Source organism: Miniopterus schreibersii (genome assembly GCF_964146895.1).
Source record: "Miniopterus schreibersii genome assembly, chromosome: 1".
Classification (NCBI taxonomy): Eukaryota; Metazoa; Chordata; class Mammalia; order Chiroptera; family Miniopteridae; genus Miniopterus; species Miniopterus schreibersii.
In genome coordinates, this window is record NC_138101.1 from 155,903,358 (window position 1) to 155,918,717 (window position 15,360).

The following is a 15,360-nucleotide window of genomic DNA, read 5'->3' on the forward strand; positions in this document are numbered from 1 at the left end:
TCATTGCAGGGTTATTATAGAGGAGTGGATAATTTTGTGGGTATATCTATAATGTGTGAACATAAGAAACATTCAAACCTGTAGAGAATTTTTATGAGTTTATTTGAGCCAAACTGACAACAATTGCCCAGAAGGAAAATCTCACAGATTGAGAAAATGCTCCAGAAAAGGGCAGTTTTGCACCTTGTTTTATACATTACAATCAAAAGAGGAGGCCTGAGTGGGTTACATGAAATCCACTGGTGATCGTTAGGGAGGCAGGAGAAAGCCAAAGGGGTTAGGGAGGCCTCTAGGATTGGATAAAAAATAAAATGATAGACATACTTCTTTAACATAGGTGGGTATAAGTTAGATATTAACACAATAACAATGAGAGGATTTGTGGTCTGTGCCCAGAAGGGTCTGGAAAAAGGGAAATTACCTTGACATTCCAAAGGTCTGTTATGAGATGCAAAAAGATAATAGACAGTCTCAATTAAGGTAAAGATTGACTTTTGTCAGAGAAGATTCTAGCCTAGGTCATGACTACCTGCCATAAACTGCTTTTAATTAAAAAGTTTTAATTTCAGAACATCCTATGTGATTACTTTAGGTCTCTGAGTTTGTAAGGTTGCCACATAGGCCTCCCCTGAGCTTGTCAGGATTAGTATATGGAAAATTAATGGAGTATTACTTGGCCATATAAAAGAATGGAATCTTACCATTTGGGACAGCATGGATGAACCTAGATAGTATTATGCTAAGTGAAATAAGTCAGTCAGAGAAAGACAAATACCATATGATTTCACTTGTATGTGGAATCTAAAGAACAAAATAAATGAACAAACAAAATAGAAACAGACTCATTGATACAGCGAACAGACAGATGGTTACCTGAGGGGAGGGGTGGGTGAAAAAGGTGAAGGGATTGAGAAGTACAAATTGGTAGTTACAGACTAGTCATGGGGATGTAAAGCACAGCACAGGGAACATAGTAATATCCTAATAACTATGTATGGGGCCAGGTGGGTACTTGGTAAAGTATATGATTGTCTAACCACTATGCTGTATGCCTGAAACTAATACAAAATAATATTGAATGTAAACTATAATTGAAAGATAAAATTTAAAGAAAAAAGAATCTGTTGCACTTGAGTGCATCCATGCAATGAGCTCTTATATAGCTATTGAAGATAGTGGAGCTGATCTTTATATGCTGATATGGAATGACCCTCCAAGCTATCAAGTGGAAAAAGCAGGCAGAGAATGGTATTTATAAAATACCCCTGATGGTATACACACACACATATTTTGGACAGACTATACCAGAAAATATTGATATTAGTTACCTGTGGGTAGTAAAATATAAAAACTGGGGTGGGAAAGAGATAAATTTCTTATATTTTATTGTACATCCTTTGTAATTGACAAAATTTTACATGTTCATGTACATTTTCTTTACTCCCCCTGTTTCCCATAAAAGAGCTCAGCAGAATTTGTCCCTTCTAATGTTTTAGGGAGTTGCTCAAAATAGGTTCTGAAGAAAACTAGTTCCATGAGATGCAGATAAGAATTAAGTGAAAGAAAATATGCTGTCTTTCCCAAATATGCTGGGAAACACTGGGCTAAACCAGGCTAAGCCGTTCTCTCAACTGCAGAAATTGTCAGAGGCTCTCAGGTTCACTGGAAATCTCTCACAGGGGAATAGACTATATGCCATCTCCAGATTGACCTGACCACAGATCCCTTTTTCTGAGGAGCACCTCATGGAACTGATAATTCTTGAAATATGCTTTGGGAATTTTAAGGCCTAGGATAAATCTAAAACAAATCAGCTCCCAGAACTCCCCCATCTTCAGGAATCTTCCAGATTGAGAGTGAGCCACATTATACTTGACATCTTTGGGCCAGTCTGAATAAACAGAGAGTTGACCTTAGTAAACTTGATCCAGCACACCCAGACCCATGGTCATCCTAACATAAACGTGCACGCCTTGATAAAGGAGTAATTTACTGTGTTCTTATTCTGGCCCTGGGATCACGATCAAGTTCTTGTCAAAGCTAGCATAATTTGGGATGAGTTGAGGGATGTCAGAAAAGAAGAGCATTGTTTTTTCAGCTTGGTAGAAATAATAGAGTTTAGTCACCTTTCATTTCTGGGGCCCAAGTCTGTCCTTTATACTTTTTCCTACTCGGAGAGCACCAAGGTTGGCCACTTGTCCATTCACCTGCTTCTCAAATCTCAGATTTGAGATTCTTCTCCTTTTATGAGGCTGCCCTAATATCATCTCTTTCAAGTACAGCTGGTTCTTAAGGGTTGATTGACGTCCTGATATTCTGTCATGCTGCATGCCACCAGATACTTTATTTTAACCAGAATGTCCAGGTTTCAGTCCTGGTCCTTTGTGACTATTTTTGTTATGATTGAGAAAGTTTTATCTTTTAATTGAAAACTAACTGACTGGAAAGTAGTGCATACGTATGCATTCTGTCCTAATAAAGGAACAAGGAGACCCACCGAGACAGCAGCAGCTGTCACCAGAGAAACCCGGGGCTGGGAATCAGAGACCCTGTCTCCAGAATCAGATTCTACCACTTAGTAGTGATATGAATTTTGTCAAGTCATCCAGTCTTTCACTTTTTAAATGGGAATTAAATATTGGAAGGAACAATGGAAGTAATGTGTGTGAGGCTGCCTGGCTCAGACCATGCATGCTGCAAACGTGTGCGTCTGCGCCCATCCACAGGTCAAAATTACGTGCAGCCGCACCTGGGCCTTATCACTTACTACCTGTGTGAACATGAGAAATTCTCTTGACCTTTCTAAGCTTTGTTCCCTTATTTATAAAATGGAGACTGTAAGAGGACCTGACTCATAGGGTTGTTGTGTGGAAATTGGCTCATAAAAAGCACTCGATAAATATGAGTTGTTATTGTTGTTCCTATTGTCGTTACATCTTCCAATGGATATAGTCACATAAACTAAATAGGTATATATAGAAGGGTGGAGCAGGATGTGGGACTTCTGGTAAGGCATGCCTACGGCAGGCGGGAAAGCCAAAGTTTGCAGAGAATGCTGCACTGACAGCTTGCTGGTTGTTCTTTCTCTCTAGTTGCAAAAAGTAAAATGTTTATAGGAGGAGTGGAACCTCTCCCAAAGTGACTCCCTTCTCAAGAATGAAGACTCTGTGTGTGTGTGTGTGTGTGTGTGTGTGTGTGTGTGTGTTTTGGTCTCCCTAACACCACCATCTTAAAGTTTTATCTGCAGTTGGTCCTTCATTGGAAGGTGGTCCAGACCCTCCAGGAACTGGGGAGTGTGCTGGATCTCAGCCCACGTGTGTTCCATGATATCAGGGGCCAGGGAGTCACTGGCACCAAAAGCTAAGCGGCTTCCTCTTTCCAGGACTTAACAATGCAGTCAATAGCCCCAAATCTTATTATGAACAAGCAGGTGCCTACATGAGTGAAGTGAACATGATGGGCTCAGGTAGGAAGTAGACAGCGTGTGCCCTGTCGTAGGAGGCATCTGCCACCCAGACCCTCTCCACTGTGGCTGAGCAGGAGTGGTGTAAGGCTTTATCAGATTTTCCAGTTTTTCAGGAATATCCAGACATCAAGGGTTTTATGTGTAACTTTTCTATTTTTAAATACTGGTAACAATTACTGAAATTTTAAAAAATCGCCCTGTGTGCCAAACTAAACATATCTATGAGTCAGTCCTACTCACAGGCTGTCTTCAGCTTCGGACTACCAGCTTGCAAGGCTGCTCTACAGTGTCTTTAATCACATTCTATAAAGACAAAATATTTTCACCAGGAAAGGGCAAATGGAGAGATTGTAAGGGTCTAAGTCTTCTGTTCAATAGCATTTGTTTCTAAGAGGCCTGGCTATTGGAAATCTAATTCCCGTATGCAAGACGGTCGTCTCCCCCTGCCCCTATTCTACCACCTGACCAAATTCCTTGAGGCAGTAGTGTGAAAACCATTTTTATTTCAAGCAATATCAGAAGAGAAATCTTCATCTTATGTAATCTCAGTCAAGTTTCTCATTAGGTCAGTCTGTTATACGCTCACGTGCATGTATTATAGAGCTCAGATCCAATAGTATTATGTCTGGAGTTTCAGTGATTTGAAGTATTAATCAAAAGATTCAAGAACATGGGGAGAACTTAAATGTCAAAATAACCATCATCTACTCGGTAAAGCTGAATTTCAAAACTGTATCTCCATGCACACTTTCCTTAGGCATAAAAGCTTAAGCCATTCATTAATAACAAGCTTATAACATGAAATGACGCACCACACTCCGTCTATACTTTTCTTATGATTCTTACCAGTTCTCAGCTATCTTACTTCTTCTATTGGTCTATAAGTTCTTAGAGGACCTTTTTTGGGTTTTTTTGCATCCTCACTAGTACCAGTCACCACACATGGCACCTAGAATTTTCAAATGTGCGTACACATGGAGGAGAGAAAGGAAGGAATGGCTGAGTGAGTGCCGACTCCCAACTAGAGGTGCTTGTAGATGTGGGTACAGATCTTACTTTCCCACTAGTTGATTTTTCGAAAGACAGGCTTCTAAAGCACCCATCTGGACAAGCTGCTTATTCGGCTCAGGTTCAGGTGAGGGTAGTTTAGTGTAATTAGTGAAGGCACACAAAACTTTGGACACAGATGTTAAATTTATGTTCAAAAAGACCTTTTCACTAGTTGTATGTCCTTGGGCAAATTAATTTCTTTGTTGTCAGGTTTCTTTATATGAGAACAGTAGAGTTTTCCTCCCCCTCCGGTTAGCGTGGGGTCCGAGAGTGTTTATAACAGATGTGTGTTTGTGTGTATACATATCTGACACACATACACATAAAACAAATCAGTGACAGACGTGCCTTTTTTAAAATTTTACATATTTTATCATTTTATTAGGAATAATTCCAAATGGGTTGATGAGTTTTCCAAAAACTCTTAGTGAAGATATATTCACTAATGAACAATAAAACATCAGGACAACTAACATGTACTGGGCAAAGAGTCAGGCTGGTACCAAAAGCAACATACAGCGTAAAGGAGATACAATATAAAAAAAGAAAATCTACTGGGTATTGTCTTTATATTGTCTTTATCTCAATATGAATTCCTTGCCACTAGCACAGAACTAATTAGCTATCGAATCCAAACCACACCAAGATAAACCTGGCTGATAAAAGCCAGGAGTCAATAATGGGAGGAAATAATAAGTTCCTCAGTACAAGAGAGCTCAGCAGTGTTTTTGGAGCATTTCCCTGGCTGGTGCAAACAGCATTAGAAAATCTTTTTGGCAAGGGAGAAAAATAAATAAATACATAGAATATTACTTTTTTTTTTTTTAATCAGCACACTGTCCCAGTAATAATAAAGGTATCAGTAAAGTAGCAAGGGGATGACTTTAACACATTATTTGTTGTGGGATCATAAAACATTCAAAATGGGTTTATTAAAAGTGTCACAATAGCTAAGTCCAGACATGTAGGCTTAAAGGAAGTAAAAATGAAAGAGGACACATTTTTTCCTAAATTAAAGAGAATTTCTTTAAAGCCAAGCATATTGCTGCCGGGATGGTGACTCAGTGGTTGAGCATCGACCTATGAACCAAGAGGTCACGGTTCCATACCCATCAGGGCGCATGCCCGGTTGCGGGCTCGATCCCCAGTAGGGGGCGTGCAGGAGGCAGCCGATCAATGACTCTCATCATTGATGTTTCTCTCTCTCTCCCTCTCCCTTCCTCTCTCTGAAATCAATAAAAACATATTTTTAAAAAACAAACATATTGCTAAAGTACAATATTACATTTGGTAAGCAATAATTGGAGACAAAATACGTTTAAACACTTTAATACTCTGCCCAAACCAGCCCCAGATACTGTTTAATAACCAAGATGCAAACTAATTTTGTTGTAACAAACCTAGACCAATTCTATCAAACATGTCCTTGGTAAGATATTCAGTTTCATTGTTTTGAAGCTCATTTGACAGCCATTCAAGTCCCTCATACAGACCCACTCCTTGTGTAGCAACAGCTGCTTGAACATGCCATGTTCTGTTACAAAGAGAGTGGAGACCTAATTTATCTGTCATTTCACTGACGGCCATAGCATTTGGCAAATCCTGTTTTGTTTGCAAAAAGCAGCAATACTGCATCTCGAGACTCATCTGCCTGAAGCATTTTTTGCAGCTCTTTGGCTCCTTCCCAAATTCTTTCACCATCTTGGCTGCCTGCCACAAAAACAAGACCCTGGGGGTTCTGGAAGTAATGCCCCCAGAGAGGCCTTAGTTTATGTTGACCACCAAAATCCCATACTGTGAAACGTTCTTATATACTACTGTTTCCACATTAAGATCAATGGTAGGAATGGTGGTGACAATCTCCCCTAACTTCAGTTTATATGGAATGGTTGTCTTGCCAGCAGCATCCAATCCAACCATCAAAATGCACATCTGCTTGTTGCCGAAGAGGCGGGAGAAGAGGGAGGAGGTGGTGAGGCCCTTGTGATGAGCAGAAGCAGAAAGGGTTTGGAGCTTTCTCTGCTTTCTCCTTTCACCCTCCTGGCAAGCTCTAGGACAGGGATTAGCAGGGCATAGACCTGCTCGATGACTCCAGACATGCTTTTTTAAAAATCCTCACCTGAGGATATGTGGAGAGAGAGGAGAGAGAGAGAAACATCAATCGGTTGCCTCCTGTACGTGCTCAGACCAAGGATCAAACCCATAATTTTTTGGTGTACAGGATGACGTTCCAACCAACTGAGCCACCCGGCCAGGGTCAGACATGCTTTTTTAATGCTGACTTCTGTTTCATGAGTGTTTGCATCATTTAATGACAAATTATCTCCTGAAGGATATTTTTCACTTAAAACAAATTCCTTGCCTGTTTCCAAGAAGACCTGCAGCAATGTAGAAGGCAAGCAGTCATACATGACTCAGGATCTTGGGCCAAATCTTGTTGCTGCAAACATGCCCAAACTGTCACTCCTGAATGAACTTCCCAGAAAAGTCCCAAAAGAACAATTATCAATAAATGCTAGCCGAGTGAACTTTGGAGCTATTAGGCATTTTAGAACTGCCACCAGGGTTACTTCTCTGGATCTCGTTCAGTAAAAGTTACTGGAGGCACAGGCATGGGTGGGGAATTGCTTGACTTCTTGGGTCTTGGTGTTGAGAATGCTGGTAAGTTCCCCAGATGCTACCCAGTGCCACAAGAAATCTATGTGGCTCATGAATGTGGTTCATCAGTGTGGAAAAGGCCCATCCCACCATTATCTCAGCCCATGCATCCCAGTACTGGGCAGGTTTGGCCAACATTTGGGAGATGAGCGTGCCTTCCGCTTGATGACCACAAAGTTGGGAGACATCATGAAGAAAGGAGAGAGCAAGGAAGGGTTTAACTCTGCCTTCAGGTTTGCTTTCCCTTGGTGAGGACTGGTCATCTAGGGGAAGCGGTCTGTGCGAGGGAAGCTAGACATCAAGCGAATAGAAGTCCATAAGCAGGTTTTGCATAAACTGAAAAAACTGCACTTCATCACCAATGTGTCTTATTAATCTTTGGGGGAAAAAAGGGAAATGGGACTAAAATGAACTTTTCTCTAGGTCATGGGAAGCTTTGGTGAAACAGCACAAGTTGTTAGGTACTTTTTAAAACCAGAGTTATAACCTTTGATGTCACCAGAAAAGCCACTTGTCCAGGACTTATAAGGTGGCTCCGGAATGGCCGTCCTTTCTTCTCAGACTCTGTCTGGTTTCCAGTGACACCGTCAATACTGGGTGGATTGCTACCACACGGCTGCCGCCTGGCACCTCCAAGTCCTTCGGCATTCCAGGACAGCCCTTCACTTTCAGTATGCAGATAGGGAGCTGGTTTCCCATCCCACACCCTGTGGAAGCCCAGTGCTCCCCCGCGAATAGTTGCATGAATGCTTGGAAGCATCAGTGGCTTCTGATAATGTCTTGCTTCACCCAATGTGTCATGGTTAAGTGCACAAGCCTCTGACTAAGGCAGATGGGATCCAATTCTGGTTTTGTTTCCTTTATTTTTATTATGTAACATCGTGCAAATTGCTTGGCCTTTCTCGGCCTCAGTTTCCTCACCCACAATATAAAGATAATAACTTTCCTCCCAGGGCGGTTGTAAGTTAATAATGAGTTGAAGATGAAGTAATACAGGTCAGGCATGTAGCACTGGGCCCCGCGCCGAGAACATGCCAGGTGGATGGTAGCTGGAGCCTGTATTATTTTATCCGCACACACTACCCTAAGCAGAGGAGCACAGATAGCCAACGTTTCATACGTACAGCCTTTATTAAAGGCCAGGCGGTGTTTCCCAAGGAACTCCTTTTAACTTCAAACATTTTCAAGAACTCTGTAGGATAGAAACATTTTTTAATCCTGAAAACACTGAACCTCCACAGGTAGACACAGGACATGGTATTTTTTCCTTTTTTGGGAAGTGTTTGAGGTGCACAAAGAATTGCATACCCCTTGCAATAATTGTAAGCATCCCTGGTGATCCCTGACCCCAGGCTGCTGGCATTTGCAAACATTTCTCGAAAGAATTCCTAACCTTCATTAACTACCACTTACTTTCCTGAAAGGGCTCTCGGTTTTTACATACTCACTGAAAAAATACTTACTGAGTCTGTCATGTGCTGTGTACTGTGCTAGGAACACCCTAGGCTGCCCCTTAAAGGATGAAATGGATGGGCAAGCGGCCTGAGAAAGGTCGGTGAGAGAAACCTGTGGGCTTATTCTCTCTTCCCACCTTGCTTCCCAGCACCTTGGTTCATGATAATGACCGCATGACGTCAGGTTTTATGTTGTGTCCAGTAATTAGCCTGTCATAGAGGTCATGGCTCAGCTGGGAACTTCCCAGTAGTTCCAACTGATATTTCTTAGAAGTCACACCTCCCACTTTTCACATTCTACCCTCAAGCTAACTTTTTCTCTTGAAAAGGCATTTGCACAGGGTTTTTTCCCTGCTTGTGTTTAGATATTTTAATACCTTTCATCAAATATTGTTTGGGCAAGGAATATAAAGAAGCCCAAGCTGCCCTGGTGGCACTGCAGTCTTGGTGGGGTGCCACAGGGCAAAGGCGAGTATAATGAAGTGACACTGTGAAAACATGGTAGAAGCAGCAGCAGAGCCCTCGAGGCCTTAAGCTGTCAGAGAAAGTCCCACAAAAATTTAGGATTTTAGCTCAGTGTGTAGAATGGAATGGGTTTGGTCGGGGAAGGTGCAAGGCGAAAAGATTCTCCTGGAAAGAACAGTATGAACAGGTGTGCAGAGGTGGGAATGGGTGTCATGAGCCCAAAGGGCTCAAGGTGACTAGGATGCCAGCCTGGCTCATACAGAAGATTTATGCTGAACAATACCAGGCAGAAGTGGCTGAGGATCATGGGCAAGGCACTGCAGAGCCCCTGGGTGCCAGGCTGAGGGGTTTGCGCGGCACCTTCTCAGCAATGGGAGGGTGGGGGCATATGAGTCATGTTTCATCGGGTGCTGGATAGGGAGACACTAGAAGTGGGGACATTGTTCAGAGGCTGCAGAAGAAGGCTCAGAAGATTTGGGAATGGTTGGCTATGGGTGGCCAAGGGAGAAGAGAGGAAGAAACACTAGACAATACCAGGATGGTTGGCCTAGGTGATTGAGAATGACTGCGGGAACCTTGCTCACCCATCAGTCTTTTGAAAGAATCCTACATTTCAAATGGCTTTCTTCCTTTCCCAGTAAAATTTTTCTCCCCCTCTCCCCCTATTATGCATGGAAGCTAGGGATTAATTTTTTTTATTTTGATTTTTTTAAGAAAAAAGGGAACATGTTCTTGTTGCAACTTTCTTTGGCATCAATGTAAGGTCTGGAGGCAAGTTTGGGATGAAAGGCAAAGGCAGCCTTGGGCTTGAGACGGTAGCCTAAGTGCTTCCCTCGAGATATCAGGTCCTCCTACTTCTCTCCATTGTCCAGCTATTAGAACTAACACAAGTCGATAGATCTTAGACCTGGGGACCGGAGGGGATTTTAAAAGATCATCTAGATAATTTCTGTGCCCTCAAGGAGGAGTAAACCAAAAGCATTCCAAATGGATTAAATATCCTTTGTTTGTAAATTACATTACTCAGAAGGAGCTCACCAGCAAGCCCTGGGAAAGCTATTTAGAATTGATTGATTACTATCAGGGAATTGTTTATGTGCAAGCTCTCGTATTTCAATCTTGAACTTCCCTTCTCACTCTCCGGTGAAGAGACACAATAGCTGGTTATCATCTCATGGTAATGCTCTCAGGTTTCATCAGTATTGTGGCAAACGGCAAGAGGTCATCCTTTTTATGGCTGAATATTCCATTGTGTGTGTGTGTATCACAGTTTCTTACCAAACATTTCCTTAATGGACCACGATTAAATGGTTTTAATTGGTTATTCAATGAATATATGGACACCTTTTTTAAATATTAGAAAATACATGGTGCTATGGTCTCAATGTTTTTGTTTCCTCTCCCCGCCCCAACTTCATTTGTTGAAAACCTAATGCCCAACGTAGTGGTGTCAGGAGGTGAGGCCTTTGGGAGATAATTAGGTCATGAAGGCAGAGCCTGCATGGATAGGATTAGTGCCCTTATAAAAAGACACCCCGGAGAGCTGCCTGGCCCTTCCACCGAGGGAACGCAGTGAGAATCCCGCGACCAGGAAGGGGACCTCCCCTCATCATACTGGCCCCCGATCTTAGACTCTCAGCCTCCAAAACTATGCGAAATGAATTTCTGTTGTTTATAAGCTACTGAGGCTGTAATATCTTGTCAGAGCAGCACAAATGGACTAAGACACATGGTAAAAAAAACACACAAAAAAAAACCCATACAATGAAAATGAAACGTTTTCTTCCAACCCCTGTCTCAGCCATCTACTTCCCTCCCGCAGAGTCCAATCCCATTTCCCGATGCTTGTGTATTGATGGAGATAGCCCATGCATGTAAAAATAAATATATACAATGTATTCTTAATACAACTGGCAGTGTGCTTTAACACTGCTCTGCATCTTGTTTTGAAATTTAATAATACGCCTTGGTACACACAGGTCCACATTGGCGCACGTAGGTCACCCTCATTGTTTCATTACACTGTACAGAATAACGTAGAGTATTCTGCTGAGTGGATGTACCGTAATGTATTTATCCCAAACCTTTCTGAACACTTACTCCATTCTCCCAAATATCCCCCACCAGCTAAAGACTGTTGAAGACTCTCATACTCCAGCTCCACTGTACAGCTGCTTCCCAAGTGTTTCCGGCAGCGTGCTCGTGCCACAGGGCACACGGGAAGCAGTAAGTGTGGCAGCCTCTTCTCTGGGAAACTATGGCCCCATCAGGGAGAGAAGGCCTGCGGATGAGGCACTCTTGATTGCCAATTCCATCGCCCCACACTTTTCCCTTGTCTTCAAGCACATCAGACTCTTCCTAATGGCTTTGTACATGGTATAAACAGCCTTTCCACCTGTTGGATGTGCATATGATTGTGAGACTGACCTGGCTTATGCTGGGAGCCTCTAAAGTAGGGATCGAATACATAAGTGCCTATGGGGGCCAGGAAGGAGACCTAAGTTAGTGAAAGGAAGTGAGAGCACAAGCTCTGTTTAAAGGGAGCCGCCAACTGCTGCTTTGCTCCAGGAAATTCTTTCCCTGTGGGTTGCTAGATCTGATTGATTGAAAGGAATCCATGTATAAAACATATATGGGATCTTTTTATTTTATTTTTTACAACCTCATGTGAATCTACAATTATCTATAAATAGAAAGTTTAAAATAAAAGCCAGAAACCTGGATCACTGTGTGAAATGACCTACTTGATAAAAGTAGGCAAAATTTTAACACTGCTCAGGTGCAACAAAACTCACCTGTCAGCCGGATGCAGCCCAGGGACCATCATTCTGCTGTGTGTTATGTGCTATATGCTGTTGAGTCAGCTCTGACTCCTGATGATCTGTGCATGGCTAGAGCATTATAATTTAATTTGTATGAAGCCTGTGGCAGCCCAATCCATGAATTTGCTAAAAAAGTACTTCTTTTTACTTTATCAAAGTCTTTGACGGTGGCCATCTCCGCTTACTTGTTGAGGTTCCTCTCATTCCAGGTCCTCGGATGTGGCTCTGTTGCCCAAGCTATCCTCAGTCGAGGACATTTTGGAGGAATCGTCACTATCAATGTTGGATTTGCAATGGCAGTCGTAATGGCCATTTATGTGACTGGAGGTGTCTCTGGTAAGTAATGGAAATAATAATAGCTACTATGATCTCAACCATTTCAGTGTGCTAGCTTAGTGCTGGGTGCTTTCTATACCCTCATGTATTTAGATCTCAACAGTGCTGCAAAAATATGTATTTGGTTCTGTTTTTAGAGATGACAAAATTAAAATGTCCAGCAAATGGTAAGTGACGTGTGCAAGGGAAACATTTAGCAAGAGACAGAATCAGAACTAACTGATTCCTATATCTGGCCACTGAGTCATATTCTTCATCTGTGAATATGGTCTTTGACTTGCCTGACCCCACACTCAGAAACTACTTCCCAGGTACCTTGTGAGTAGCCCAGGGAAGACTGTCACCCCACAGAAGCACAGTCCTTGGACCTTTATCCGCAGCATGCAGAGAGCCTGGGTCACTGGCCGGTGTTTTCATGGACATGCAGGCCTGATCCAGAGGTCTTGGTCTAATTCTGCCCCTAGTGGTGGGCTGATTAGTAGCCATTCTCAAGGTTCTGAGAAGCAAGATGAAATAACATTTAATGCAGCCTGGGAACTTAGGAAGGGACTGTGAAAATGATCTGGTTCCCAAAGGCTCTTGGAATCTTTCAGCAGCCTGGTCTGGGCGCTCAGAACAAGACTGTTAGTGATAAGGGGGGAAGGGAATTGTGCATGCCGGGCACTGCTGGCTGCCTTACATACCTTGCCTCCTCTCTCCTCTCCAGCAGGCAGGTATCAGTGTCTCCCTTATGCAGAGAAAACTGGAGCTCCGAGGGATTAAGTAAATAGCCAGAAGTCCCACCGTTGGTAAAGAGACAGACCAGAGATTAGACCCAGGTCTCCATGACAGCAAAGCTCATGTCCCCATTATTTCACAACGTTTCCAACAGCCTGTTATGGGAAGGGCATTACAGGCAGGGCCTGCAGCCCAGCCAGCTGGCCTGGTGACAAGCGCTATCATTGCAGTTCTAAAGAATGATGGCTGACTCCCTGGGAGCCTCCATGGGCTGGCACCTGGAACAGTCATTTTCTGGCCGGCACCCTTCCCATAGCACAGTCAGACTCAGATCCCGGGGCGGTCCAGGTTACAGATTCCTATATATGGAATTTGTTTGTCATGAGCAGTGTTTCTGTTCAAATTCCTGCTGAGTCTCTGCTGTGATCCCAGCACTGTGCTACCTACCAAAAGATGCACTCCTGAATTAAAACCAGCATGCAGGCCTTGGCTGGTATGGCTCAGTGGTTGGAGCATTGTCCCATATACTGAAAAGTTGCATGTTCAATCCCTAGAGGACAACCAATCATCGATGTTTCTCTCTCTCTCTCTCTCTCTCTCTCTCTCTCTCTCTTCCTCTCCCTCTCTCTTCCCCTCTCTTTAGAATCAATAAGCATATCCTCCAGTGAAGATTTAAAATACAAAAACAAAAAGCCAGCATTCAGGATGCTCCACTGCCACCCCTACATGCTCCCACTCCATTCATAGCGTGGTCTCCATAAACCATGCAATATAAATGTGGGCATATTCCCACCTAGTTTTTGTTTGTTTTTTGGTGGACATGTGGTTTTGGAATATTTTGCTTGCATGATACCCTGAATTGAACATAGTCAAACATTTAGTTAAGATTACTTTGTCCCACACCCTACCAATGTAACTAACACTCTTTACTGCCATGACTACTCGCATTCATTGATATGTTTGGGAATCTGGGCAGTCGCCATAGGAGGAAAAGGCAGGGAGGAGGGAGTAAAAGTTGGTACGCAGTCTTGCCATCTGGCGCCTGGACTGGGGTTCAGCCACTGTGCTCAGAGGGGTGAAGGCCAGAACTGATGGGACCGGTTTTAATGGAGTTGTTTCTGGGTGAGGGTCGGGAGCTGGCCAAATTGTTTATGAGGGACTGTGAGATCCCAAAATACAAGTAGAGCAGTCAGTTTCTGAGCCTGGCTGATAAAAGGTAGGAAAGGGAGCTTGTCTCTCCCTTTCTGTTTGGAACTTAATGCTGTTTCGACTCCCTGAAAACTGGTGGCTTTGGGAACATTCACAGACAGCACACTGGCCCACCAATGACATCCATGCAGACTCAGTATTGGCTTCAGCAGCCGCAGGAATAGGAGAGAAAGATCGTGTGCAGGAGGAGACTTTCTCACGGCGACTGCAGCTAACTTAATGGTGTGTGGGCACCCGTGAGGTCCTTTTGAGCATTCCAAAGATAACCAATGGATAGTGGGCATAACTATAAATGAGATCCCATTTTGTGGTTGCAGATTGGTAAGATGAGCTGAAATCCGGTTTTGAAATATAAAACATTACCTTACTGCAAAGAAGTTACCGCACCCTGCTTCCCTTGTGAACATGCCAGTGGTCTGGGAACCCAGCGCAGGCAATCAGGGCTCACAACGCCTCATGCAGCCTCTCCCACCCAATGTCACACCGCCGACCCGTGCCCAGGCTACGGTGGTTGGTTTGATGGAGCATTTTATAAGTAATATAAATTCATGGAAATATCAAAATGGCTTTGCTTAATGGCAAATAAAATATAAAAGTTATCTCTGTCCTAGAATTGTCTGTGGGTGGTGGGGAGGAGGGCACTTGTCTAGAACAGAGCCTTGAAAGGGTTCCGCCTGCTCCCATAAGACTTTATCTCAGGCCTCGTGGGCTCCGGCTGCTCATGGGGCTCTTACTGTGAATAATCTGATCGTCGCAACAGCCTTGGCAGGGCCAGGTTGCATGCGGCACTCTCTGACTCTGGCTCTCCTGTTCTTTCCAGGACACTGCTCTGCCCTGTCCTTTGGCTAAGCCAGAGTGACCACTCCTCTCCACAGGGAGAAACTGTCCCCATTGCTTTGCAAAGCACCCTCTCAGACCCGCAATCTTCCCACTCTGTAGATCCTTGTAGTCTGAGCTCTCTGGATAAAGGCCTCTGACTATTTCTTCAGCTTTTATATCCTTCCCTTTCTCTTTCTTTCTTCTTTTTAATTTACCTTTATCGTTGAAAGTATTTCAAATGTCCCCTTTATTTCCCCATCGACCCCCTTCTACCCCACACTTGCCCCTATATCTTTTTTTTCAAACCTCACCCAAGGATATGTTTTTATTGATTTTTTTTTTTTTTTTTCCAAAAGAGAGGAAG

At 43.2% G+C, this 15,360-nt stretch overlaps 1 protein-coding gene and 1 pseudogene across 2 annotated transcripts in view; one reads left to right on the forward strand and one right to left on the reverse strand.

Moving 5' to 3' along the window:
* The window catches only part of AQP9 (aquaporin 9), a 39,952-nt gene that overhangs the window by 11,827 nt on the left and 12,765 nt on the right, over window positions 1-15,360 (forward strand). The window contains exon 2 of the mRNA XM_081151587.1: window positions 12,125-12,251. Coding sequence (XP_081007713.1) covers window positions 12,125-12,251 — 127 coding nt within the window. The remainder of the gene's footprint in view (window positions 1-12,124; window positions 12,252-15,360) is intronic.
* On the reverse strand, window positions 3,230-6,494 carry LOC308564521 (ADP-ribosylation factor 4 pseudogene; annotated as a pseudogene). The gene is made up of 2 exons: window positions 5,917-6,494; window positions 3,230-3,384 (listed from the first exon to the last, which is right to left on the reverse strand). The product of its transcript is annotated as an ADP-ribosylation factor 4 pseudogene (transcript).